Source organism: Megascapheus bottae, chromosome 7, assembly GCF_031878675.1.
Source record: "Megascapheus bottae isolate mThoBot1 chromosome 7, mThoBot2.hap1, whole genome shotgun sequence".
Lineage (NCBI taxonomy): Eukaryota > Metazoa > Chordata > Mammalia > Rodentia > Geomyidae > Megascapheus > Megascapheus bottae.
This window is the reverse complement of record NC_143515.1, coordinates 46,091,382-46,119,000: the sequence shown is the minus strand read 5'-3', so window position 1 is coordinate 46,119,000 and position 27,619 is coordinate 46,091,382. Positions and strand designations below refer to the sequence as shown.

Genomic DNA, 27,619 nt, shown 5'->3' with positions numbered 1-27,619 from the left:
CCTACACACATGGCATTATAAATAGCCCAAGGGGTGGTTTATACATTAACCTGTTGCAAAGAAAGCAGTTTTTCGTGAAAAAAGATGAAGACACAGTAAGTGAAATCATTTCATAGCTGCTCATACAGTGCCTTACTTTATATATAAATAGATATCAGATTGCTGGAAGTTACTCTGGGGCTCTAAGCACCTCCACAATGGCCTATAAACACCCAGTTCAAGGTGGACCCCGACCTAAATGTTAGGCTCACGTAAGGTCTGGTTATAAAGAACCTTATTTATTGTTTTGTTTTATTTTCCATTCCTGGGGCTTGAACTCAGCGTCTGAGCACTGTTCTTGGGCTTTCTCAAGGCTAGAGCTCTACCACTTGAGCCAAACACCACTAAAGAACCTTATTTAAACGACTTTGAACTTAGATTTTGCCCATGAAAGGCTCCTTAATTATCTCTATAAAGCTATCCGACAGTGACTGTAGAAAAAAAAACGAGAAAAACCTCACATAGTGGTTCAACTTTGTATTTTTAGACAACCCTTGCATTATAAGCACCGTGGGTCAGAAAATGGTTGTGACGGAGGGCGTGGGGTTACGACCGTGATCTAAAATCTAGGAAGCCTCGCCCCATCCTCCGCACACCACTTCTAGCCTGGCACCCCGCCTCGGATCACTAGCCAATTGCTGTACTTCTTCTGTCAGCTCTACCAACGTCAAGCCAATGAAAGAAGAGCTCTCTTTTCAGTCGCCACTGCTAATTGGCCATTCGGAAACTTCCTTCAAAGGATACTCCCGCCTCCCCACCGGCTTTCTCCGCCCCCTTGCACCTCCCTCTCTAGTGCGCAGGCTCGGGGAGCTGACTTCACTTCCGGGTCGTAGCTCGGGGCGGCTGCGCTCGTTGCCATGGAGACCATTTTACGTTAACTGGTTTGGAGTATTTTTTTTTTTTTTTTTACCGGGGTGGCCTGGTAACTGCGGGGGACAGCTCTTCCCCCATTCTCTCCGGGTTTCCCGCGGCCGGAAGGCCTCAGCAGGCCCCGGGGGAGCCTGGCTTAGGGATCTGCGTCGCCCCGCGGGGGGCGGGGAGGGGTGTGATGGCTGCGGAAGAGGAGGACGAAGTGGAATGGGTGGTGGAGAGCATCGCGGGGTTCCTGAGAGGCCCAGACTGGACCATCCCCATCCTGGATTTTGTGGAGCAGAAATGTGAAGGTAAAAAGAAAAAAAAAATAAAAAAACCTCTGTCCCCCTCCCCCAAACAGTTCAGCCAGGCCCTGAACTGACCCCTAACGGTCTCCCCGTGGGCTGGGTCTGGAGCTGGTCACATAGAAGGAATTGAATTCACTGACGGTTTTCTTCTGAAAATGGAGACGACTCCCCCTCCCTCGGCCCCCTCCTTCCCAGAGCGTGCTTTCAAAACCTGAGACTCGAATCCCACGTTCCTTCTTTCGCCCCAACCCACATATTTCGGGGCAGGTGGACAATTTGGGCCAGCCTCTTCCCTGCTTCCCCCGTTACTTGAGAAGTGACGGGGCGTCACCCAGTCCCTTCGGATCCCCACGGCTTGGCTCTGTAGAATCAGTCTAGGAAAAGAAAAACAATTCAGCGACACCAGCAGTCGACACGGTTCAGAGGGCATGTGGCCCCTGGTCTCAGGGTCTGTCCCTATTCCCGTGTGGAGCTCTTTGACTCTTCAGTTATGCCAGAAAAATGGGCGAGGAGGAGGCTCCACAGAACAGATGAGGCATGTACAGGCCGCACCGTAACCGCCTTTGAGGGTTGGACACTGCGGTGTTCTGATCAGTGTACTCTTGGAGTTCCCAGGCCCTTCTTGGAGATAGGCTGGGTAATAATAATCCATCGATCATTTGAATGTCTCTTATGTTGGAGGGATTAAGATCAGTTGGACAGAGCTGGGGTGAGTGGGTGCAAACTGCAGGGAAACATAATTCTGTGAAGAAATACTGCCTAACAGTGTCTCCAGGATGAGTGGGTTTTTGAGTGGATCTGAGAGTCACTTCATGGCGATCTCAAGGAAGATTCAACTCTCAAATGTTTTCTACTCCAAGCTGGTTGCGGTGGCTCACGCCTGTAAGCCTAGCTTCTCAGGAGGCTGAGATCTGAGGATCGAGGTTCAAAGACAGCCAAGCACTGAAGAAAGTGAGACTTATCTACAATTAATCACTAAAAAAAACGGAAGTGGGGCTATTGTCCAAAGGGTAGGGTGGTTAGCTTTGAGCTGAAGAGCTCAAAGACAACACCCAGGCCCAGGGGTAGGGCGGTGGTCTTGAGCTGCAGAGCTCAGGGATAGCGCCGAGGTCCAGAGTTCAAGCCCCATGACCCACAAAAAAAAAAAAAAAAAAAATAAGGCTCCTACTCCTAAATTATCTTTAAAGACTTCCCTCACACTTCATGAATCTGGTAAAGATGAGATTTCCTTTGACCACTGAAGCTTTTCACTGTATTTTATCGTCATAGTCAAATTTTAAATAACTAGTGCTATATGTCCTTTCAATAAGTAATCTTAAATGAGGTTTAAGAACAAAGCAATTTTAAGAGTTTAAAATGCCATTAGTAGACTGATAAAGCATGTGGAATCCTGGCCTCATTTAGAAGAAATTATGTCATCCGTTGATTCCATTTATACCATAGAGACCAAGTATTGAATGGAAAAAGAACTGTTCATCATTTTATTCTCAAATGTCAAAAGTGGCTGCATCTCAGTCATAACTTACCTGAATTGTGTACATTTATAGAGAAGCAGATCCTCAGCCTTGTAAACATGTCTTGTTTTAGAATTAACTGAAAACAGCTGTTTTATGAATTGTGTTCAGTGTTATATATAGTAAATTCAGGATAGAGTAGCCAATAGCTACTAAACATATGTTATATAGAACAAATAAATATATGATATATATATATAATATGTGTGTGTTTTATGCTGAGTGACACTTGAAATAACTGTTTAAAGCTTCACAACCTGGGTTATTAATATGTTGCTTTTTATCTCAGATAATTAGTGACACTTGAATTAACTGTTTAAAGCTTCACAACCTGGGTTATTAATATGTTGCTTTTTATCTCAGATAATTTAAGGTTTAGTTTTATACAATGTTGTGACATCAACATGTCAGTAGAGTGTCTTTAGAATAGAAGCTGGGGATGGAAAAATGAATAATGATATTTTGAGCTTGAGAAGTTTATAGTGTGGTGGGAGAGAATAGTCAGGAAAACAGCAAAACACAAAGTAGCAGGTGCTGTAACAAAGATAGGTGGATGGCATGGGGAGTGTGGCTTACTGTAGAGTGCTTACCTCGCATGCATGAAGTCCTGGGTTCCATTTCTTAGTACCACATATACAGGAAAAGCCAGAAGTGGTGCATTGGCTCAAGTGGCAGAGCCCTAATCTTCAACAACTCAAAAGTTGTATTTATTTTTAATTTATCATTGATTTATGGTAGCAAGAATTACCTAGTCACTTTCAGTAAAATTTGTATCAGCACAATTCCAGTATAGTAGAAGAACCTGGATTCTGTTATAAAAGGATTCAGTATATAATAATGTTACATTCATGAAGAAATTGTTGTCCTGTAGTCTCAGCTACTGAAGAGGCTAGCGTGGAAGGATTACTTGAGCTTAGGAGTTCAGGAATAGTCTGAACATCATAGTAAGACCTCATCTCAAAAGAAGAAAAAAATCCAGGAAAGGAAAGTTTCTTTTTTTTTTTTTTTGCCATTCCTGGGCTTGAGCTCAGGGCCTGAGCACCGTCCTTGGACTTTGTCATGGCTAGAGCTCTACCACTTGAGCCTCAGCACCAGTTCCAGCTCTTTTGTGTGTATGTGGTACCAAGGAATCGAACCCCGGTCTTTGTGCATGTTAGGCAAGCACTCTACTGCTAGGCCAAACTCCCAGCCGGAAAGTTAGTTCTTAATATTAAGTAGGAGATAGTTTTGCTTTAAATGTTTTCTTAAATAGGAGCAAAAACTTGTTTATAGTTAATAATAATACATATTCAGGAGCCGGGAGTTTGGCCAAGTGCGGTGGCTCAAGTGGTAGAGCTCTAGCCTTGAGGAAAGCCCAAGGCCTGAGTATTCAGGCCCTGAGCTCAAGCCTGGGACCGGCAAAAAAAACAAACAAACCCCAAAACCTTAAAAACCTCAAAAAACAAAAACCAAAAACATACTCAGGTATATGTATATATGTATGTATGTATGTATATTTATGTATATATATATATGTCTTTTTAAAAAGCTAGGAATTCAAGGGCTAGATTATCAGAATATTAATATAAATATATTTTAAATTTGCATTTAATCCATTGATTTATTTTTACACTGTAATATTTTTCTTATTTAGTTTTTGATGATGAAGAAGAAAGCAAATTGACCTATACAGAGATTCATCAGGAATACAAAGAACTAGTGAGTATTTCTTTTCACTGAGTTTTAGAGGTAATTAGGGGAATAATACTGCTGTTTTAAGTGTAAACTATGTATTTTGTTTCATTAAAATTCTTTTAATTTCACAAAATCCAGTTAACCCTCACAGTACTACCAGTTATAGGGACTGCATGTTCTCTGAGCATCTCATTTTAGTAGACATGAAATTATTATTATTTTTTTTTGCCAGTCCTGGGCTTGGGCTCAGGGACTGAGCACTGTCCTTGGACTTTCTCAAGGCTAGCACTCTATCACTTCAGCCTCAGCACCATTTCCGGCTTTTTGCTATGTATGTGGTACCGAAGAATGGAACCCTGGTCTTCATGCATGCTAGGCAAGCACTCTACCACTAGGCCAAACTCCCGGCCCATGAAATTATTTTCTACTCTTGAATGTAGGGAATAATTTTACCACAGTGATAAAGATTGGATCTTGTATTTAATCTTTAAATTTTATTCTTATGTAGCAGATGTCTTCGGTAAAGTGTTAGTGTTAGGTATGCTTGTCGTTTTATTCTTAAAAATGTCTGTCTTCTGAGCACCAGTGGCTCACACCTGTAATTCTTGCTACTCAGGAGGCTGAGATCTGAGTCTCCCAGTTTGAAGCCAGACTGGGTAGGAAAGGAAAGGGAAGTGCATAAGACTCTTAACTCCAGGGCCAGGAGTTTGGCCTAGTGATAGAGTGCTTGCCTAGCAGGCATGAATTCCCGTGTTTGATTCCTTGGCACCACAGACATAGAAAAAGACAGAAGTGGTGCTATGACTCAAGTGGCAGACCACTAGCTTTGAGAAAGTCCAAGGACAGTGCTCAGGCCCTGAGTATAGTCCCCAGGACTGGGAAAACAAACAAACAAACAAAAAAAAACCCCTTAACTCTAATTAACCACCACACAGATGGAGGCAGTAGCTTAAGTGGTAGAACACAGACTTTGAGCAAAACAGCTGAGGGACCGTTCCTAGGCCCTAAGTTCAAGCTTCAGGACTGGCATACACCCTCTAAATCCTTGGGATTTAGAGAATTTTACCACATTAATCTTCATAATCTTAACTTTTCTATTCTCACTGTGATTCTGACTTCGTGTTTCAGACTCTTTTGTAGAAGAAATAAATTTCATATGAGACTCTCTGGAAAAAAAACAAAACAAACCCAAGTCCTAAACACTTCTTTTTAGTTTTCTTTATAGTGACAGTATTACTGTTGTGTAATAAGTAATGCACATTAATATTTGCAAAATGGTATTTGATTATACTTTTCTAGACTTTTTTTTTTTTTTTTGCCCCTTTCTCTTTCTGGCCCCGCTCGCTCCGGCCCTGCTCGCTTACTTTTCTAGACTTTAAACAAACTTATTTAGAATTTTTCTATGTAAAGTTTAAAAGTTAAATTTTCTCTTTTTAGGTTGAAAAACTGTTAGAAAATTACCTCAAGGAAATTGGAATTAATGAAGATCAGTTTCAAGAAGCATGTACTTCTCCTCTTGCAAAGACACATACATCTCAGGTTTTTGCCTTTGTGTTATTCTGTGAATGTATAATTGTATGACAAAAATTACCCTGGCTTCATTTTCATTTATTAGATTTGGCTTAGTGTAATATTTTAGACACAGTGAAAGGTGTAAAGATAATTATCACATCTGAATTTTTTTTTTTTTGCCAGTCCTGGGCTTGAGGTCAGGGTCTGAGCACTGTCTTTGGATTTTCTCAAGGCTAGAGCTCTACCACTTGAGCCTCAGCACAATTTCTGGCTTTTTTTTCTATGTATGTGGTACCGAGGAATCGGACCCAGGTTTTCGTGCATGCTAGGCAAGCACTCTACCACTAGGCCAAACTCCTGGCCCTGAATTCTTTTTTTAAAGAATAACCTAGAGAAATGATAATTTGAGGAATTAATGAACTGAGAAAATTAAAAATAAACTTTCTGAACTCAGAACTATCAAGATTACAAGGCTTATCCAGATGATATTATGTAGGTTTCTGATAATTCTGGAATTGTTCCTTTTCTAATTTTATAGATCCACAGTTATAGTTCTTAGGGACTTCTTTTCTTGGAACTTATTTTATTACTAGTTTTGTTGTATTAGGCTGCAATAGATAATAATGTGTATGTATAAATATTTATTGAGACTCAGATTAGTTGATGTTCTAGGTAATTGACACCTCATATTGGTACTACTTGCTTTTCACCTATAAAGAGGAAATGAAGGGCCGGGAGTTTGGCCTAGTGGTTAAAGTGCTTGCTAGCATGCATGAAGACCTGGGTTCGATTCCTCGGTACCACATACAGAAAAAAAAAAAAAGCCGGAAGTGGTGCTGAGGCTCAAGTGGTAGAGCTCTAGCCTTGAGAAAGTCCAAGGACAGTGCTCAGGCCCTGAGCTCAAGCCCAGGACTGGCAAAAAAAAAAAAAAAAAAAAAAGAGGAAATGAAAGCATAAAGATACTAACTAAGCACTTAGACATGCATAGCCTAAGGAGTAGTTCATCTAATATATAATTTTAGGCAGTACAGGTGAGAACAGTTGCTCAGAAGTTGAAGATGGAGATATATTGCTATTGCCCAAGTTGCCTTCTTAGAAATTTACTTTGATTTCCCATTCTCTATCAAATTAACTGTATTTTTAATTCCTTGCCAAGGGGAGAGGATTTTCTTTAGTGTTACCCAAAATATATTTCCAGCCCTGATGTCTAGCTATACTTCTCCAATATATTGTATACAGTTGTATTCTGGGCCACTCAAACGTATCCATACACCTGGCTTTGTGCATGTCGTCTCTTACCTAGATAGATATGTAATGTACAGACCACTTTCCAACCCAAAACAGAAACCACCAGAACAAGGCAGGTTCATTGGTGAATTTTACCGAACATGGAAAGAACTATCTATTCAGCTTTTCTTTGTTTTGGTACCAGAGCTTGAACTCAATGCCACATTCTTTCACTCAACTTGATTGCTCATTAATAATGCTTTTCACTTGAGTCACACCTCTGTTTCTGGCTGCTTTGGAGATAGTCTTAAGGATTTCTCTGCCCAGGCTGGCTGCAAATTGTAATCCTCAGATCTCAGACTCCTGAGTAGCCAGGTTTACAGGCATGAGCCACCAGCACCTGGTTCGTAACTATTTTTTTTGTGATGTTACATTTCCTAGATAATATCCCATCTAAAATGTTCAGAATCTCCCTTTGAATATTCACTGTCAATAAATTTTCAATTTATTAAACTAATTGTTGGCCAATTGGTGTCAAGTGTAATAATGCCTCCCCTCCCCCCTTTTTTTGGGGGGGGTCTTAAGTCTTGATCTCGGGGCCTGGACACTGTCCCTCAGCTTTTTATCTCAAGGCTAGCACTCTACCACTTCGAGCCACATCACCACTTCTGGTTTTCTGCTGGTTAATTGGAAATAAGAGTCTCATAGACTTTCCTACCTGGGCAGGCTTTGAACCATGATCCTCAGATCTTAGCCTCCTGAGCAGTTAGGATTACAGGTGTGAGCCACCAGCACCTGGCTGGCCTCTTCATTTTTGGAGGTCTTAGCTTCTTGAGTAGCTAGAATTGTAGGAATGTGTCATTGACACCTTAAATAGGTGTAGGACCATTCATATTATCTATGTCTCCTTGTGTAGTTTTGGAAGATTGTATCATTCAAGGAATCTACACTTTTGTGTAGATTATCTGTGGGTATAGAGTTGTTTAGTATTTCTTCATTATCCTTTTAATGTTTATTGAATCAGTGACAGTTCTCCTTTCATTTTTATTAGCAGTGTGCTTTGCTTTTTCCTAATCTGGGTGGTGATTAATCAATCTTAACCAGCAGCAAGAGAACCAGAACAATTACTTTTATAATAAATACTTTCAGTATATAAAATATTATTTTTTTTTGATCCCAATACTAAGTGAAAAAGTTGTTACTGCATTTCTTTTATTCTGTGATGATAAAATTTGTGCAAGGATGATGCATTCAAAATAAGAATGCAGGGCTAGTAGTTTGGCCTAGTGGTAGAGTGTTTACCTAGCATGCATGAAGACCCAGGTTCTATTCCTCAGTACCACATACACAGAAAAAAAGCTAGAAGTGGTGTTGTGGCTCAGGTGGTAGTAGCGCTAGCCTTGAGAAAGCCCAAGAACAGTGCTCAGGTCCGGAGCTCAAGCCCAGGACTGGCAAAAAATAAATAAATAAAAATTAATAAATAAATAAAATAAAATGCATTTTGTAATTGATGGTGTTATTATATAATTGGTAGTTTTTTTTTTTTTTTTTTTTTTTTGTGCCAATCCTAGGGCTTGATCACTGTCCTTGGGCTTTCTCAAGGCTAGCACATTACCACTTGAGCCACAGCACCACTTCTGGTTCCAGTGTTTTCTGTGTATTTAACCCAGGGCTTTGTGCATGCTAGGCAAGCACTCATTCCTCACTCCCGGCCTCAGTCCACACTCCCGGCCTCACAAACATTCTTATTTTTTTAATTTTTTTTTTTTAATTATTTGTGGGGCCTGAACTCTGGGCCTGGGTGCTGTCCCTGGGTGCTTCAGCTTAAGGTTACTACCTTTTGAGCCACAGCACCACTTCTGGTTTTCTAGTGGTTAAGTGTAGATAAGCGTCTCGTGGACTTTAGTGCCAGAGCTGGCTCTGAACTATGATCCTCAATTCTCAGCCTCCTGAGTAGCTAGGATTACAGGCCACTGCGCCTGGCTTCTTTTTTTTTAAATTTATTTTAATTAATTATTATTATTTTTTATTGTATTCAAACTTTAACCCTACTTAAAAGCTTTCAGAGTAAAGTCTTTAACCAGTTGTAGTGGTTCACACCTTAATCTCATACTTGAGAGGCTGAAGGCAGAAGGATTTGAGGTCAGCTTGGGCAACCTATAGAGACTTTGTTTCAAAAAGTTTTCCTCTCAGTTGTCCATTTGTGTCACATAATCATAAATAATTGTAGCATTCATGTTTTTCAGTGGAGATGATTTGATTTGATTCTTTTTCCACAGGCTATTTTGCAGCCTGTATTGGCAGCAGAAGATTTTACTATCTTCAAAGCAATGATGGTCCAGAAAAACATTGAAATGCAGCTGCAAGCCATTCGAATAATTCAAGAGAGAAATGGTAAAATGTTGATGTTAGAAATCTATGTGTTAAATATGTTTTTTTGATTTTTGAAACTTGACTGATTCTAATAAGGCCTTAAATGTATCTGTCTTGCACACATTTTGTTTTCAAGTTTGTGTTTGGCTGCTGCGAGAAATTTTAAGAGCATAAACTTTTTATTAGTGCGTCTATGACATTTGAAAGAAAGCAGACAAGGGGCTGGGAGTTTAGCCTAGTGGTAGAGTGCTTGCCTAGCATGCACGAAGACCCGGGTTCGATTCCTTGGTACAACATATATAGAAAAAAGCTGGAAGTGGTGCTGTGGCTCAAGTGGTAGAGCTCTAGTCTTGAGGAAAGCCAAAGGACAGTGCCCAGGCCCTGAGTTCAAGCACCATGACTGGCCAAAAAAAAGAAAGCAGACAAGCATTTAATTTATTGATGTTTTACAGTGTACAGCTTGAAATATTTTACATTTCAGAGTTAGTGTTTTTGAGTGGTTACAGTTACTACTGAGAGCAATAACTATTCTGTCCTGTGTTCCTGGTTTCTAATTTACTAGGTCTTGGGTGGAAGCTGACAATTACTTTTTTTTTTGGTGCCTGTCCTGGGGTTTGAACTCAGAGCCTGGACTCTGCCCTTGAGGGTCTTCTGCTTAAAGCTAAAGCTCTGCCTCTTGAGCCACAGATCCACTTCTGGTTATATTGGTACTTAACTGGAGATAAGTGTTTCATAGACTGAGTTTTTCATAGTGTTTCATACCTGAGTTGGCTTTGAACCGTGACCCCTAATCTCAGCCTCCTGAGAAGCTAGGATTAGAGGCATGAGCTACCAGTGCCTGGTGGTAATTTGCACTTTTAACAAGTTTCCAGGTGAGGCTGACGCTGCTGGTTTCAGGACCACACTTAGAACCACTGCACAGCGAGTACCATTAGGTAGAAGAGAAAACAGAAGGATGATTCAATATTGATCCTCTTTGGATTTATCTTTCCCTGTCTCTAGGCTGAAATTCATTAGCTTTTTCTGCTTTGTTTCTATTTTGTGTGCCTGTACTTCGTTAGATAGCCTCACTCAAAATAATCAGATTCACCAAAATAATCAGATTTTTAATTAACTACTTGTAAGTGTATTGTGTCCTTTTCATCTCAGTTCTCATCTGTGTTCTCATCTCAGTTTCAGATTTCTAGCTCTATTGACATCGTCTTAAGTTTTATATTTTCTTTGTTTAGTAGGTTGCCTATCACTCTAGTCTTCACCATATCATATAACCTCTTAATTTGGCAGTGGGACCTTTATGAAATCTACACTTTTAGTTGTATTATTTGATTTAAAAATTTTTTCTTGGGCTGGGAGTTTGGCCTAGTGGTAGAGTGCTTGCCTAGCATGCATGAAGACCCGGGTTCGATTCCTTGGTACCACATACATAGAAAAGGCTGAAAGTGGTGCTGAGGCTCAAGTGGTAGAGCTCTAGCATTGAGAAAGTCCAAGGACAGTGCTGAAGTCCTAAGCTCAGGCCCAGGACTGGCAGAAAAAAAAAAAAGAAAGAAAAAACATTTTTCTTTTGGGCCCAGGAGTTTGGCGTAGTTGTGAAATGCTTTGCATGAAGACCCGGGTTCAATTCCTCAGTACCACATACACAGAAAAAAAACCTGAAAGTGGTGCTGAGGCTCAAGTGGTGGAGCTCTAGCCTTGAGAAAGTCCAAGAACGGTGGTCAGGCCCTGAGCTCAAGCCTAGGACTGGCAAAAAAAAAAAATTCTTTTTGGTGGTACTGAGAATTGAACTCAGGACCTCACTTTTGCTAGGCAGGCTTTTCTACTACTTGAGCCACATTTTCAGTTCCATTTTGTGTTGCTTTATGCCTAGGCTGGTCTGAGCTGTGATCCTTCTACTTATGTTTTCCCATATCAAGTTGTCTGACACAACCTTGTGTTTCCCTCAAAATTGGGTTATAGGTGCATGTCATTACACTCCAGTATTGATTGAGTCTTTCCAACTTTTATGGCTCAGTTTGAGCTTGAACCATCATCTCTACCTACCAGTTAGAATGACAAGTTTGAGCCACAGTGGCCTGACATTTGCTTAAGGGTGTGGAACATGCCATAGAGCTGCTATTGTTTCAGACTAACTATAGGATGCTGTAGAATTCCTGTTGAGGATTCTCCTTTCTTTTTTGTCTGATTTGAATAGAGACATATGTGAGAGCCACCACCCATCATAAAATGGTAAGATACTTTCTACAGCAAATGGAGTTGTCTGTGTGTAGGAGATATTACCACCTTTACCCTGAAGACTACATCACACAGTGTAGTTACTTTGGTTTAAATTGGTTTGGAAGAACTTAGTTCTTTAAAATTCCTTACTTAGTCTTCTTAAGACTATGCTTTATTCTGACCTGTGGGATAAAGAGGATTCATTTGATAGTGATCCTGACAGTGGATTCTAGTTTTACAGTTGGAAACTGCAAAAATAAAACAGGCACAAAAACTTAAAACCTGTATTAGATGTTTCAGACTGCCAGTAACAGAACACGCCAATGAGAATGGCCTCAGTAGCTGGAAAATTTTATCTCACATAACAAGAAATCCAGAGGGAGAGAGAGATAGATGGATATTGCTCAGAGGAAAGCTCAGATAAAATTAGTTCATGGCTGTATGTACAAAACAAACTAAATACAAATGGATTGTGGGGAGGGGAAAGAGTGGAGGCAACAGTCATGTTTCAAGTGGGGGAAAGAGTGGAGGCAACAGTCATGTTTCAAGTGGGGGAAAGAGTGGAGGCAACAGTCATGTTTCAAGTGGTTGATTGCATGCCTAGCAAATGTGAGTCCCCGAGTTAATCTCTAGTTACCTCTGAAAAAGAAAAAACCCTGATGGGGGCCAGGAGTTTGGCCTACTGGTAGAATGCTTGCCTAGCATGCACGAAGACCCGGGTTCAATTCCTCGGTACCTCATGCATAGAAAAAGAAGCCAGAAATGGTGCTGAGGCTCAAGTGGTAGAGCTCTAGCCTTGAGAAAGTCCAAGGACAGTGCTCAGGCCTTGAGCTCAAGACCAGGACTGGCCAAAAAAAAAACAAAAAAAACCCCTGATGGATACTTTTCATCTGTGTACTCTACTATTCTTAGTATCTTCTCTCATGATTATACTCTGGCTATATGCAATGTAGGCTCAATAATGTCAAATGGAGTAATGTTTTCTTCTCTACATTTCTTTTTAACAAGACAACATTTTGATGGAAGCCTTTCAGAAGATTGCCTTTTGGTTTTTATTGATCAGAATTGGAATTAGTTGTGTTTTTCAATTCAGCTGGCAGGAGGAATGAGACCATTATGATTGGTTTAAATCAATTGAGTCATTCTGCTGAGAATGACTTAAGAAGCTTCTTAAGTATGGCTACTGGGTGACTGCCTACAACCTGGTTTATATTTGTCAAGGGACAATGGCGAATAGTGTAGAATAAATTGCTACACTCAAACCACAGTGTATAATAATTGCCTACATTTAAGTATGAGCTAAAACTTAAATTTCTCTTTAAGAATTTTTAATACTTGAATTTAAGATTGCTGTTTAAGGGGCTGAGAGTTTGGCCTAGTAGTAGAATACTTACATAGCATGCATGAAGACCTGAGTTCACTTCTTTCCTACCACATACAAAGAAAAAGCTGGAAGTGGTGCTGTGGCTCAAGTGGTAGAGCTCTAGCCTTGAGAAAATCTAAGGACAGTGTTCAGTTCCTGAGTTCAAGCCCAAGGGTGGGTTTAAAAAAAAAAAAAAAGAAAGAAAAAGAAAAGATTGTTGCTTAATTTAGGCAGAAGGATAAATATTGTAGATCCATGACAATTATATTCAAAATGGGCTGTTGGAAGTAGAATTTTTCCTTTTTTCTGTGCTGGTAGTACTGTTTCCCCCCAACACCCCCGCCCCACCAGTCCTAGGACTTGAACTCAAGGCTGGGCACTGTTCCTGAGATTCTTTGTGCTCAAGGCTAGTGCTTTACCATTTGAGCCACAGTGCTGCTTCTGACTCTTTTGAGTGGTTTATTGGAGATAAAAGTCTCATGTGGACTTTTCCATCTGGACTGGCTTTGAACTGTGATCCTCAGATTTGGTACTGGGTTTTGAACTCAGGTACTCTGCAACTCTCAGTCTGTATTAGGTCACTACACCTCGACTTCTAGCTTTTTAGTGGTTAACTGGAGATCAAAAGTCTCTTGATTTGTCTGTTAGGGCTGAGTTTGAACCAAGAGCTTCATATCTCAGCCTCCTGTGTAGTTAGGGTTACAGGTGTGAGCCACCAGAGTCTGGCTGAAGGTTGTCTCTGTGTGAAGCAAAATTTGGAGGTGCTTTTGATCCTTGATTTTTTTTTTTGGAAGTGCTTTGGATTCTTGATTTTTTTGGTGTGTGTGTGTGTGTGTGTGTGTGTGTGTGTGTGTGTGTGTGTGTGTGTGTGCGTGTCTTGATAACAAAATTTGAGGAAAATGGAAGTTAGAACATCATTTTGAATTTTTGGAGTACTTCAAGCTGTTGCATAGTTCCCTCCTTTACTCCTTTCATTTTCCTTAGAAAGATTATCAGGAGAATAATAATGTTTTATCTTTGCCTAATGAAGTTGCACTTCAGATTGGTAAGCTGTACTAGATGTCAGTTTCAAGTCATGATATAGTACTATTGTTGTCAAGATGTTACTACTGGGAGAAACTGCATTATTTTTGTGCAATTGCACATTAATGCACAATTACCTCAAAGCAAAATATTTATATAAAAGGCATATATAAGTGTGAAAAGGATTAACATAATAAAAACTAGTTGAGAGCAGATTCAAAGTTCCATAGTCACATGTGGATAAATAAATCGAAAGTAGCTGGGCACTATTGGCTCACACCTGTAATCGTAGCTACTCAGGAGGCTCAGATCTGAGGATTGTGGTTCAAGCCAGCCTGGGCTTGAAAGGACCTTAGACTCTTTTATCTCCAATTAACCACCAGAAAACCAGAAGTGGTGCTGTGGCGTAAGTGTTAGAGTGCTAGCTTTGAGAAGAGCTCAGGTACAGTGCCTAGGCCCAGAGTTCAAGCCCCACAACTGACCAAAAAAAAAAAGGAAAGAGAAAGAAAAATGGAGTAAGGAAATAGAAAGACTTGGAAAAAAGCATATTAAGTGAAGTAAGCCAGACTCAAAGGAACATAGGCGCAGTGGTTATCCTCATTTGTCATCATTAGTATAAACCTTGGACTCAGCTAGCAGAGGTTTACAATAGGGCAAAAGTTAGGTACATAAGGCCATATAGGATGAGACTAAATGAAAGGACCTCCAGGATATGGAAACAAGAGCCATATAATATGTGATTGGTGTCCTTAATGTCCTATGTTATTTCTCATCTCTTTTGTTGTCCCTTGGTTATCTAATATTGTTATAGTATCTTATCTTGTTATCTGATATATTGTATATAGGTTTGTTTATTTGTAATAGGATAGGGAAGGGGGGAAACAAGATGAGGGGAGGGGATGGGGGAGGAAAATGGGGACAAAAACATGTGAAAGGCTATCAATGTTTGTGAAGTAATGCACCTTCTATCTGGTGAATATAATGTAACCATTCTATTAATTACAATAAAAAGAATATTAAAAATAAAAAAGAAATGGAAAGTAAAGCTGAAGCAATGTTATTCAAATGCTGTAGAATGTAATTATCATAGTTATAAACGGAACACTTACTAGTCTTCCTGCTTATCAGGAAAATAAAAGTAATAAGGTAAATTAGACCAAAGTTTAAAATTATTTCCTATGAATTTTTATTTGCTTTGGGCCAAAGTTAGAACTTTTGTGGTTTATAATTAGGCCAATATCTGAACAGATGCTCTAAGGATAGAAATTTTATTACCCTATTTCCCTATTATGCTTATTGCACATAGTAATCAAGGCCCCTTATCAGTAATATTTGTTGTAGTGTTGTAGTGAAGAAAATTATTAAGTGTTATTTGAACAGAGTATTATCATCCTGCTAATTTTCTTTCTTTTTTTTAATTTTTTAATTTATTTTTTCTGAAACTGTGGCTTGAACTCAGGGCCTCTTATTCTCATTTGGCTTTTTTTTTTTTTTATTGTGGGTCATGAGGTTTGGACTCTGGGCCTGGGCACTGTCCCTGAGTTCTGAAACTCAAGGTTACTACCCTACCCCTGGGCCTGGATGTTGTCCCTGAGCTCTTCAGCTCTAGGCTACTGCCCTACCCCTTGAGCCATGGACCTACGTATGGTTTTCTCGTGATTAACTGGAGATTAACTGGAGTCTCTCTGGGTTTGAACCTCAATCCTCAGATCCTCAGCCTCCTGAGTAGCTGGGATTATATACATGAGCCACCATGCCTGGCCCATTTGGCTTTTTCACTCAAGGCTGGTGTTCTACCAATTAAAGCCCATTTCAACTTCTAGCTTTTTCCTGGTTAACTGGGAATGAGTCTCATGGGCTTTTCTGCCCAGGCTGGCTCTGAATCTTTTTTTTTTTTTTTTTTTTTGCCAGTCCTAGGCTTGAGCTCAGGGCCTGAGCACTGTCTTTGGACTTTCTCAAGGCTAGAGCTCTACCACTTGAGCCTCAGCACCGCTTCTCGCTTTTTTCTATATGTGGTACCGAGGAATCGAACCCGAGTCTTCAAGCATGCTAGGCAAGCACTTTGAACACTAGGCCAAACTCCCGGCCCCTGGCTCTGAATCTTGATTCTCAGATCTTGACTTCCTCAATAGCTATGATTACAGGTATGAGCCACCAAAGCCTGACGGAAAGCACGATTTAATTCTTAAGTTCAGCTTGGTGATTTCAATGGTATGTCTTTAGATATTGTTTGATTATAGAAGATATAACTTACATTAATTAATTTTGCCAAACACCTTTTACTTTTTGTGTTGCTACAGCAGTGAATACATATTAGCTAAGCACCCTGCCATTGAACTACTAGTTTGTCCTTAATAATGATATTATATTTACTTATTTATTTATATATGTATTTATTTATTTTGGTGAGTCATTAAGCATGAACTCTAGGCCTGGGCGCTGTCCCTGAGCTCTTCAGCTCAAGGCTACCACCCTACCCTTCAGCCAAGCCCCACTTCCCATTTTCTGGAGGTTAATTGGAGATAAGTCTCATGGACTTTCATGCCTGGGCTGGCTTTGAACCTTGATTCTCAGATCTCGGCCTCCTGAGCAGCTAGGATTACAGGCATGAACCACTGCGCCCGGCTCTTAATATTATTTTTAATAGCTAACACCAAGAAAAGTACTGAAAGATTTCTTTTTTTTTTGAGTGGGGGGAGGTGATAAGGGATTTGCTTTGAGAACTTCCAGCTTGCATACTTGGCTGATACTTTACCACTTGGAGCCATGCCACTAGCCTGGATTTTTGCTGGTTATTTGGAAGTCTTATGGATTTTTCTTGTATCGCTGGCTTTAAACCATAATCCTCCTAAGCTTTCTGAGTAGCTAGGAGCCACTGGTGCCTGGGCTGAGAGATATTTGTATGCAAAGTTATGGTTATTTTGGTGGGGCTTATCCCCTTATATGCAAGCTATCAGATAATAGTTAAAATGAGAAGACTTAGATATTTTTAAAGTTATAAGTTGTAAACCAATTTATACTTATTGCACTAGAAACAAGGAGAGAGAATTGTTTTCAGTTCAGTTGATATTCTCATGATGTTTGGTTTTGAACAGGTGTACTACCTGACTGCTTAACTGATGGGTCTGATGTGGTCAGTGATCTTGAACAAGAAGAGATGAAAATTCTGAGAGAAGTTCTTAGGTACTCTTTGATTATTTCTCAATAACTAATAATATAATATATACATATATGCTTTTTAACCAGAAACTATTATGTGCCAGTAAAATAGCTAGATTCTTTACTACAGATTGTTAATATAGTTTGTCATTTTATAACATGTACATATACACTGAATAGTTCTTACTCAAAATAATTGGAAACTGAAGTGTGTTTTTACATCATTTACCTCATAGCTCTTATTATGGAATAAGCATCCTTAATTAGAAGTCTGAAATCCAAAACCTTCCAGAGACTGAAACGTTTTGTACATCATATTGGCATGCAAAGATTTTTGCAATATTTGAGTATTTGGGTATTTAATGTAGGGTTGCTTAACATGTTTTTTGGGAATGGTTTGAACTCAGAATTTTGTGCTTGCTAGGCAGGCACTCTGCCACTTGAGTCATGCCTCTAGTCCTTTTTTCTTTTAGGTTTATTGTTTTTGGGAGTAGTAGGGTCTATAAAGTCAAGGCCTTATACTTGCTACGTTGGTATGATACCAATGAGCCATTCCTCCCATGCTATTTTTTTGTTGGTCATGGGGCTTGAACTCTGGACCTGGGTGCTGTCCCTGAGCTCTTTAGCTCAAAGCTACCACCCTACCCCTGGAGCCACTTCCAGTTTTCTGGTGGTTAATTGGAGATGAGTCTCAAGGACTTTAGTGCTGGGGCTGGCTTTGTGTGGTGAATTTGGGACCTGAACACTGTCCCTGAGCTCTTTTTGCTTAAGGCTAGCACTCTACCACTTTGAGTCACAGCGCCACTTCTGGGTTTCTGGGCGTTAGTTGCAGATGAGATTCTCGTAGAGTACCCTGCTTGGAACCGTGTTCCTCAAGTCTTAGCCTCCTGAGTAACTAGGATAATTGGCATGAGCTACAAGCACCTGGTAGTGTCTGACTTTTTAAAGCTCTTGTGAGACTGTCCTAGGTTTAGAGGCAAAGGATACCTCCCTTCATTTATGTCACCTTAGACTAGACCAGGATGGATGGTAGATAAAAGGATGGGCCCAGTTGAAAACTGTGACAGGAGTTCTAGGATCATGGGCTTTGAGTAATTGTGCCAGATCCTACCTTTTGGGGTAGGGAAACATGTTCTTAGGAGTTGAAACAGATTGCTTGAATTCATAAATTTAAATGTATGATTATTTGGTTCAAGTTTGACAGTGTTGCTCACAACTTTTATCCTAGTTCCTCAGGAGACTAAGACCTGAAGGACTGAGGTTCAAAGCCAGTCTAGGATGAAGAGTCCTTGACTCTTATCTCCAGCTAAAAAGAAAAATGCCAGACTGGAGGTATGGCTTAAATGGTAGAGTGTCAGCCATGAGCAGGCAAGGCAAATGAGAGCATGAAGCCTTGAGTTCAAGTCCCAGTACTATTACCAAAAAGAAAATATTTGGTTCAGAGGACTAGTGAACTTGCATTGGTTATAGTACAATGAGTTTATACTTTTTCTGAAAGCTTGAATTTAGATATAAATGTGTGTAACTGTCAACTTTAGTGGTTTCCCTAATTCAGACTGTCTCAGTAAGTAGTCTGCAGAAGTTAATAGGATTTGGAACAAGGCATCAAGAATTCTGTATCATAGAATCAAATGCTATTCAACAAGTCAGGATGAGAGGAGAAACATCTGTTACCAGGAGAGTGGGAGTAATGTCTCTGTGTTAATAATAATGGCAGTTGCCATTTAAATGTGGCTTTAGGATTTCAAATCTTTTTTTACAGCTAGAGTTCATTATTAGTTCTTGAAGAAATGGGTAAATCTGTATTTTATGTTACTAGCTATGCTACATAGTATTTTGCCTATGCTTATACTGTTTGATTGTAAGCTACTTTAGAGTGATACTTGGTTATTTTCAATTATGATGAAAGATCTTGCTAATAATGTAATCTTACGTTACCATATTTCTTGGTTAAATATTTGTTCTTTGATCACATAAGAAAATTTACTCTTCTACCTTATTCTTGTATCTTTCAGAAAATCAAAAGAGGAATATGACCAAGAAGAGGAGAGAAAGAGAACAAAACAGGTACTATAGAACATATAATAAAATAAGCATATTACAGTGTTAATCTTGTTAAGTTTATAACCTATCTTCTCTTTGCTGTTAACATGTAAACTTATGTGTGCTATATTCTTCCTCATAGTGTTCATATTTTCTGTTCAAATCTAGACATTTATATTCATATTTTTGTTCTTTTTTTTGTACAGAGAGCATATACTTTTGTACAAGAGAGCATACTTTCAACATTATTTTTTTGGGGGGCGGGCGGGAAGGCAGGCATGGGGCTTGAACTCAGGGCCTGAATGCTGTGCCTGAGCTCTTTTGCTCAAGACTAGTACTGTACCACTTTGAGCCATAGCCCTACTTCTGGTTTTCTGGGGGTTAATTGGAGATGAGAGTCTCACTAACTTTCCTGCCTGGACTTTGTACGGCGATCTTCAGATCTCAGCCTCTTGTGTACCTAGGCATGAGCCACCAGTGTCTGGCTTAAATATTCTTGGAAAGAAAGTGATTTTTGGTACTGTGGATGCAGCTCAGTGGTAGATAATGTATGGCAAAGTCATTATGTAGTAAGTATGAGCCCTGGGTTCAATCTCTAGTACTAAAATAACAGCAGCAACAACATCCCTGCTATTCTTCCCCTCACAAAAAATTCTCAAAACAAAATGCTAAAAAACACAAGTAAACAAACAAAACCCCTCAGCAGTTACAGTTTATAGCTTCCTAGTTCATCAAGCATCCTATTTTTTTTTTTTTAGTTGGTTGTGAGGCTTGAACTAAAGGCCTGGGCCCTTGTCCCTGAGCTCTTTAGTTTAGGGCTTTCTAAACGTAACAGTACAGAATATAAACTAGTTCAACATTATTATGAAAAGACAATAGTTTTAACCTTTTGATTTATAGGGAGGCCATAGTAGGATTCTTGAATACTACATTTTAGATATAGATGATTTTTTTTTTCCTGGAAGAAACTTTTTCCAGATCTTTTATTAGGGAAATTTTCAAACATATAAAAGTAAAGTAGTAATAAACCCATGCATCTATTACTCAGCCCATAGAACCTGATGATTTAGATATGTGAATTATCTAAACTATATGTAACAGGATTTTCTTCTAGGGAAATATGAATTAGCATTAGTTGACTTTCTTCCAAGATTGGTTTAATAAACATACCATTCCATTTTAGAAATCAAAATAAAACAACTTGTGACTATTTGAGAGATTTCAAAGGTTTGTCATATAGTTACAGTGAAAATTACTGTAACTTAGTAATTTTCTATTGTTTTAAGAGTATTTCTTGTTGTCTTGACGAACAAGAGTGGAGCCTGGGTTTGGACCTGCTCTTTCTGGGTTCTAAATCCTAACCATACTGGATACCATTAGCACTGTATGTTTTGAAATGAAATGTTTACATACCTCAAAAACTGTGAGCTAGAAAATACTAGTAACGTCTTTAGTATTTAGGGGAAATAGAATCTTTGTGTGTGTGTGTGTGTGTGTGTGTGTGTGTGTGTGTGTGTGTGTGTGTGTGTGTGTGTGTGTATGGGGTGTCTTGATGTTTGAACTCAGGGACTGGGAGCTGTCTTTCTTTTCTTTTTTTTTTTTTTGTGGGTCATGGGGCTTGAACTTGGCCTGGGCCCTGTCCCTCAGCTCTTCAGCTCAATGCTACCACCCTACCCTTGGGCCTGGGTGTTGTCCCTGAGAGCTCTTTAGCTCAAGGCTACCACTCTACCCTTGAGCCAAGCCTTACTTCCAATTTTCTAGATGTTGATTTGGAGATATGAGTCTCAGGTTCTTTTGTGCCCGTGCTGGCTTTGAACTTTGATTCTCAGATCTCAGCCTCCGGAGTAGCTAGGATTACAGGCATGAGCCACCTTGGGCTGGGCGCTGTCTTTGGAGTTCTTTTTGCTTAAGGCTAGTGTTCTACCCCTTGAATGACAGCTCTACTACTGGCTTCTTTGGTAATTGCATGGACTTTGCTGTCTGGGATGGCTTTGAACTGTGATTGTCAGATCTCAGTCTCTTTCATAGCCAGGGTACAGGTGTGAACCACTGGTATTTGGCCTAGTCAGTACTTTCTTTTTTTTTCATTTAATATTAAAATTTTAAATGCAGTGGGAATGATATGAGCTTTTTCATTCAAATGTCATTACAGAATGACTTTGACTTAACTTTTTCTTTCATGTTCATGCTTTTCCTTAGTAAAAATGTCATAATGCTAGTCAGTAATTTCTTAACAACTTTGATTCTTATAAGTAGTGAATTAGTCAAAATTAGACAAAATTGTTTTATATAATGTTATAATTTTTCTTATGGAATCTTGAAGTTATTGGAGTCTCAAACAGAAGAACTGTCAGTGCATACTGGTGAGACTGCAAGAGCAAGTAATTCCCACGGAAGAAGGGGCAGACATTCTTCACCTTCACCTCCAGGTAAGCTTGTTAAGGTACACTGGCATATACATTTAGGTATATCATAATCACAAATAAATTCAGCCTTCAGCAATCTTGCCAGTATCTATGAAAGAGTTTTAGTTGAAGTATTATCACCATTTTTGTTTGGGTGACAAGGTTTCACAGTCCAGATTGCCTTTTATTCCACTGTGCTGAGATTGAGCCCAGGACCTCACACATGCTAGGCAAGTGCTCTACTCCTGAGCTACACCGCAGCTCCTTATATTTTTACATGAAGTCTGTATGTGAAAGCAGGGAGTTCTTTGAGGGAGCCACTACCTGTTGGGCCACAGCTGTAGCATACAAGATGTGTTCTCACACCATTTGGTATTCTTTCTCTTGCTCAGTTACATGGTGTTGCTTAACCTGGAAAGAGAATAAATTATTTTCCCAGTGAATTAAAAGGTAGGAAGAAGAATTTGTCCAGTTGTCTAGTCAGAAATTTTGTCTTTGGAATCAAAATTGATGAGAATCCTCATAGGAAATGTTAGTGGATGAATTTGTTAAGTATAAGGCAAATCTCTACTTTTAATATTCTCCTAAGTCTTTTATTTGGCTTTGTGTGTACCTGTGTGCTTGTGTGTGTGTTACTGGGGTCTGAGCCTTGCACTCTACTACAGAAGCCATGTACCCAGCCCTTTGGTTTGGCATCCATTGTTGTTATTATCATTACTATTACCTGGCACTATTATTATTACTATTAGCCTGGGCACTGTAGCTGAGATTTTTTTTTTTTTTTTTTTTGCCAGTCCTGGGCTTGAGCTCAGGGCCTGAGCACTGTCCTTGGACTTTCTCAAGGCTAGGGCTCTACCACTTGAGCCTCAGCACCACTTCCGGCTTTTTTCTATGTATGTGGTACTGAGGAATCGAACCTGGGTCTTCATGCATGCTAGGCAAGCACTTTAACCACTAGGCCAAACTCCCGGCCCCTGAGATTTTTTTTTCTCAAAGCTAGTGTTCTAACAATTCGATCGCGTTTCTGGTTTTCTGGTGGTTAATTGGGGGTAACAGTCTCATGGACATTTCTGCCCAGGCTAGCTTCAAACCATAAGCCTCAGATCTCAACCTCCTGAGTAGGTAGGATTATAGGTTTCAGCCACCAGGGCTCAGTTGGTTTTCATTATTCTTTCAAAATGTTCTCTTGTTTTGTCTGTGCTGGCTTGGACCATGATTTTCTTTATCTACCTAGTTTGAGATGAGTGTATCTCAAATCAAGTAGATGGAGTCTCATGAACTTTATGCCTAGACTGGCCTTCAATCATGATCCTCCTGATCTCTACCTCCCCAGTATTTAGGACTGGAGGTGTGAGGCAGTGTGTTCTACTTATTACAGGAGATTGGTCTCTTTATGATCTCTCTATCCCTGTTTCTCAAGTGCTTGCATTTCGTTTTTAAATGTTCTGACCTGCCTCCAGCCCCTTGTGTTTTTCAGTGATCATGTTTTTTGACTAGTGTGACTTGGAAATGTGACCCATATAAAAGTATAGAAGATGTAATCGTGTACTTATATTACATGTAATATATATGTTTACAATATATGTAGTATATATATACACATATAGTGGGTTATATATATTATTGTTTATGCTGCTATACTTTGGGCTTATTTGTTGAGATAGTGTCTTGATAACTTTTTGCCTCTCAAGTAGCTGGAACTACCATTTTTTTTTTTTTTTTTTGCCAGTCCTAGGGCTTGAACTCAGGGCCTCGGCACTGTCCCTGAGCCTTCTCAAGGCTAGCGCTCTACCACTTGAGACATGGCACCACTTATGGCTTTTTCTGTATATGTAGTACCATAAATCAAACCCAGGGCTTCAGGCAAGCACTCTACTACTAGGCCACACTCTGTGCCCACCTTTCCCCTCCTACCCCCCTCTCCCACCCTCTCCAATACTAAGGAATCAAGAAATACTGACATTAAAATTGAATCATTTTATTCTGGAATATTTGTGTTTTTTTCTTTTGTCAGTCATGGGCTTGAACTCTTGAGCTCTTCAGCTCAGGGCTAGTACTCTACCACATTGAGCCACAGTGCCACTTCTGGTTTTCTGTTTTCTGGAAAAGTTAATTGGAGATAAGAGTAGCTAAGAGTCTCATTGGACTTTCATGCCTGGGCTGGCTTTAAACCATGATCCTCAGGTCTCAGCCTCCTGAAGTAGCTAGGATTACGGGTGTGAGCCACTGGCCCCCAGCTAATATCTGTGTTTTTAAATGCCTTTTTCTGAAAATCAGGTGTCAGGTATATATTATGATTAGACTTTTTTTGGTACTAGAGTTTGAACTCAAGACCTTGTGTTTGCTAGGTATATGCTCTACCACTGAATCTTATCCCCAGTTCCCTTAACATTTTTTAAATTACCTTTGTCGTACAAAGGCGTGTCAACTTGACATGTCAATTTATGAGTACAATGAATCTTGATCAGTGTCACTCTTCCCATCACTCTGTTTCATCTTCCAGTCTTTTTTATATAGTTTATATTGAAATAGAGTCTTTTTTTTTTTTTCAGCCTATGCTTGGATTGAAATCTTTTGTTTTACTTTCCCATTGTACCTAGGATGACAGGCATATACCACCATGCCCTGTTGTTTTTATTGAGATGCGGTGTCACCAGTTTCTTTGCTTGGGCTGACAATAAACTGATTCTCTTGGTCTCATCATCTCAGTAGCTGGGATTCTAGGGATGAGCCACTGTACTTGGCTTTCTTTCTTTGGGTGGGTTTTAAAAAACAAGAAATTCAAGGAAGCTGAATGATTTTATCAAGGTCACCAAATCTGTAAATGGTAAAATTGTGACTCTAGATCTTATGTTTTTCCATACTTTAGAAGACATTTCTGCTAATTGTGGGGGTCTCCATCTTTACTACTAGCACTTGAGAATCTGAGGCAGGAGGACTGGGATTTTGAAGCTGGTCTAGGTTATATAGTGAATTCTAGCTCAGTCCGGGCTACATAGCAAGACCCTGTCAAAAAACAAACTAAACAAAACCCAAGCAAACAAAAGGAATCCTTATAATTCACCTAAGTTTATTGTGTTTATCCATGACTTTTTTTCTTTTTGTCAGTGGTAGAGCTTGAAGTCAGGGCCTGGGTGCTGTCCCTGAGCTGTTTGCTTGACTAATGCTGAACCCCTTAATCCCCAGCTTCACTTCATGCTTTTTCTTTGGTGATTAGTTAGAGATAAGAGTCTTGTGGATGTTTCTGCCCAGGCTGTCTTTGAGCCATGATCCTCGGATCTTAGCCTCCTGAGTAGCTAGGGAGCCACCATACCTGGCTTGTCTTTTAATTTTATAATAATAAAAAATAGCTCAGAGGAGTAATTAGAAGTTAATCATGTCTCTGCATAATCACCAGTTATTGGAAAGACTTGAGTGCTTTTAGGTTCTGCTTGTGTTAGAGATCTTTTCATTTTCTTACCTGTTAAAAGTTAAAAAAACCAAAAAACCAAAAAAAACAACAGCAGAGGGCTGGGAGTATGGCCTAGTAGTAGAGTGCTTACCTAGCACACACAAAAGCCCTGGGTTTGATTCCTCAGTACCTCAGAAAAAGCCTGAAATGGTGCTGTGGCTCAAGTGGTAAAAGTGCTTGCTTTGAGCAAAAAGGCCTTGAGTTCAAGCCCCAGGACTGGCAAAACAAACAAACAAAAAACCCTTTACTTTTTGTCAGTGTGTTGGTATGTTTATAGTTACTTTCAATATGCAGTTGCAAACAAAAATCGCTTATATTAAGTGCTACAAAACAAAAATGTAGTTTAATAGAGATGTTACAGTCTCTGTTCTTATCTGCGAGAAAAAGTATGGAATACAATTATATTACTGGTAAAGGATTAGTGTACCGCTTATTTGGATTGTTTTATATCACAGCATAGTTTTAATTTGTGTGCAAACAGCAGTAGCTTGGTATTTGTTGAAATATCACTATTATAGACCAGGCTCTTACAACAGACTGTGTTTATTATCCTTTCCCAGTGGCTGGTGCAGGGTAGGTACTGAACATGCATGGATTGATTATGAGAGAAAATACTAATGGAAGATCATTCAAGTCTGTGTTAATACTTGTCCTAATTGGTCTCATTATCTTATTACTACCAGAAGTGAATTTTGCTAATCAGTCAGCAAGAAAGATGGAACCATTTTCTGACACTTCCTCCTTTACACAAAAAGGCCTGAAGATTCCTGGTTTAGAACATGCTGGCATTGAAGGACCAATAGCAGTAAGTCAAAGTCACCACTTTGAGGAACTATGACAGTGTTGGAAAGCACCAATGTAAAACAGCCATAGACTTGGTTTTTGTTAGGAATCTGAACTCAATTTTTTTTTTTTTTTGCCAGTCATGGGCTTAAGCTCAGGGCCTGAGCACTGTCCTTGAATTTTTCTCAAGGCTAGAGCCTCAGCACCACTTTTCTAAGTATGTGGTACCAAGGAATCGAACCCGGGTCTTCGTGCATGCTAGGCCAAACTCCTGGCCTTATTTTATTTTTTGAGACAGTAATCTTTACTGTATATCTCAGGCTGAGATTACATGTACACCAATCATGCCTTGCTTGAACCAAAATGTAAATAGAACTTGCAGTAGGTACCAATCGAGGAATTAAGTGTCTTTGCACTTGTTATGTGGCCATGAATTTACCTAATTCCTTTACTTATTTGACCTAGAGTCTGTCAGCACTAGGAGCAGAAGAGCTGAGGCAACGAGAACATTATCTCAAGCAAAAGAGAGATAAATTGCTTTCAATGAGAAAAGATTTAAGGACTAAGCAGATCCACAATGTGGAGCAGAAAGGAAAACCTACTGGCGAGGTAGAGGTATGGCTGGCTCTAATATACCACACTTTGTACATCTAAAAATGAAATTCTCCAAATCCATGTGTGTAAGATGACTTCAATAAATTGTGCTCATAGATCTATTAATATTAATGACTAGTCCAATAGCAGCTAAGTATTTATTTTTTACCAATCCGGGGCTTGAACTTAGGGCCTGCCCACTGTCCTTGGGTGTTTTTGGTTAGTGCTTTACCACTTGAGCCACAGCACCATTTCTGAGTTTTTCTATGTGTGTGGTACTGAGGAATGTACATGCTAGACAAGCCACTCTGTGACTAAGCCAAACTCCCAGTCCAGCCAAGTGTTTTCTAAGAGTAGTGATAAGGATTTGGGGAGGTATAACAATAGCAATTTCATTATAAATGCATTATTTTTCTACTTTCCTTGCTGAGTTCAGAATGATTAGTAGTTTGACTAAAAATTTTGATCTAGTCTGTCTAAAAATTTAACTGTCTAAAAAGTTTGAACTGTTTCCCATCCACTACCTCTTGAGGGCTTTCCTAAAGAGGTTTTACAGAGATTTAGGGGAACTATAGCTATATTTAGGGAAGCTATATCCAGCTTCCTCCCCCCTCTTAAAAGTATCCTTAAAATTCTTTATTCTTTTGGGCAGTATGTTTAGGGAATTCTGGATTCGTAGATTCATTGTATACTGTAGTCAATTTTTTTCTTTTTCTTCTTTAAGGAAATGACAGAGAAACCAGAAATGACAGCAGAGGAGAAGCAAACATTACTAAGGAGGCGATTGCTTGCAGAGAAACTTAAAGAAGAAGTTATTAATAAGTAATAATTAAATAGCAAAACAGAAGTCCAAATTTTCTTAAAAATAAATTATTTAATCCATAAACTATTACTCTGAAGTAAATACTTCTGTAAATGCAAATATATATATTATTTCAAATAGCTGTGGTAGAAAGGCAATATGGAAGGCAGTTAACTTTTATTAGATACAAATTTCAATTTAATTTAAAAAAGAGGGTATGGAAAGAGACTTGCTCATAGTATATTATTCTAATTTGACACATCAGGCATTTATACGCTATGCACTA

At 39.4% G+C, this 27,619-nt stretch overlaps 1 protein-coding gene across 1 annotated transcript; it reads left to right on the top strand.

The window, feature by feature from the left end:
* Window positions 1-900: 900 nt before the first annotated feature.
* On the top strand, window positions 901-27,417 carry Cfap36 (cilia and flagella associated protein 36). The gene is made up of 10 exons (XM_090336896.1): window positions 901-1,202; window positions 4,347-4,411; window positions 5,825-5,926; window positions 9,406-9,520; window positions 17,192-17,279; window positions 19,271-19,322; window positions 21,622-21,727; window positions 25,838-25,959; window positions 26,403-26,552; window positions 27,256-27,417. Exons 1-10 carry the CDS (start codon window positions 1,088-1,090, stop codon window positions 27,355-27,357), a joined length of 1,017 nt encoding a protein of 338 aa, XP_090193022.1. The 5' UTR covers window positions 901-1,087; the 3' UTR covers window positions 27,358-27,417.
* The last annotated feature ends 202 nt before the right edge of the window (window positions 27,418-27,619 follow it).

Excerpts from the sequence above, each read along its gene's own strand:
- Cfap36 (XM_090336896.1), top strand. The coding sequence starts at position 1,088 with ATGGCTGCGGAAGAGGAGGACGAAGTGGAATGGGTGGTGGAGAGCATC. Across the intron at positions 9,521-17,191 it reads AATAATTCAAGAGAGAAATG|GTGTACTACCTGACTGCTTA; the intron begins GTAAAATGTTGA and ends GGTTTTGAACAG. Across the intron at positions 17,280-19,270 it reads ATTCTGAGAGAAGTTCTTAG|AAAATCAAAAGAGGAATATG; the intron begins GTACTCTTTGAT and ends TGTATCTTTCAG.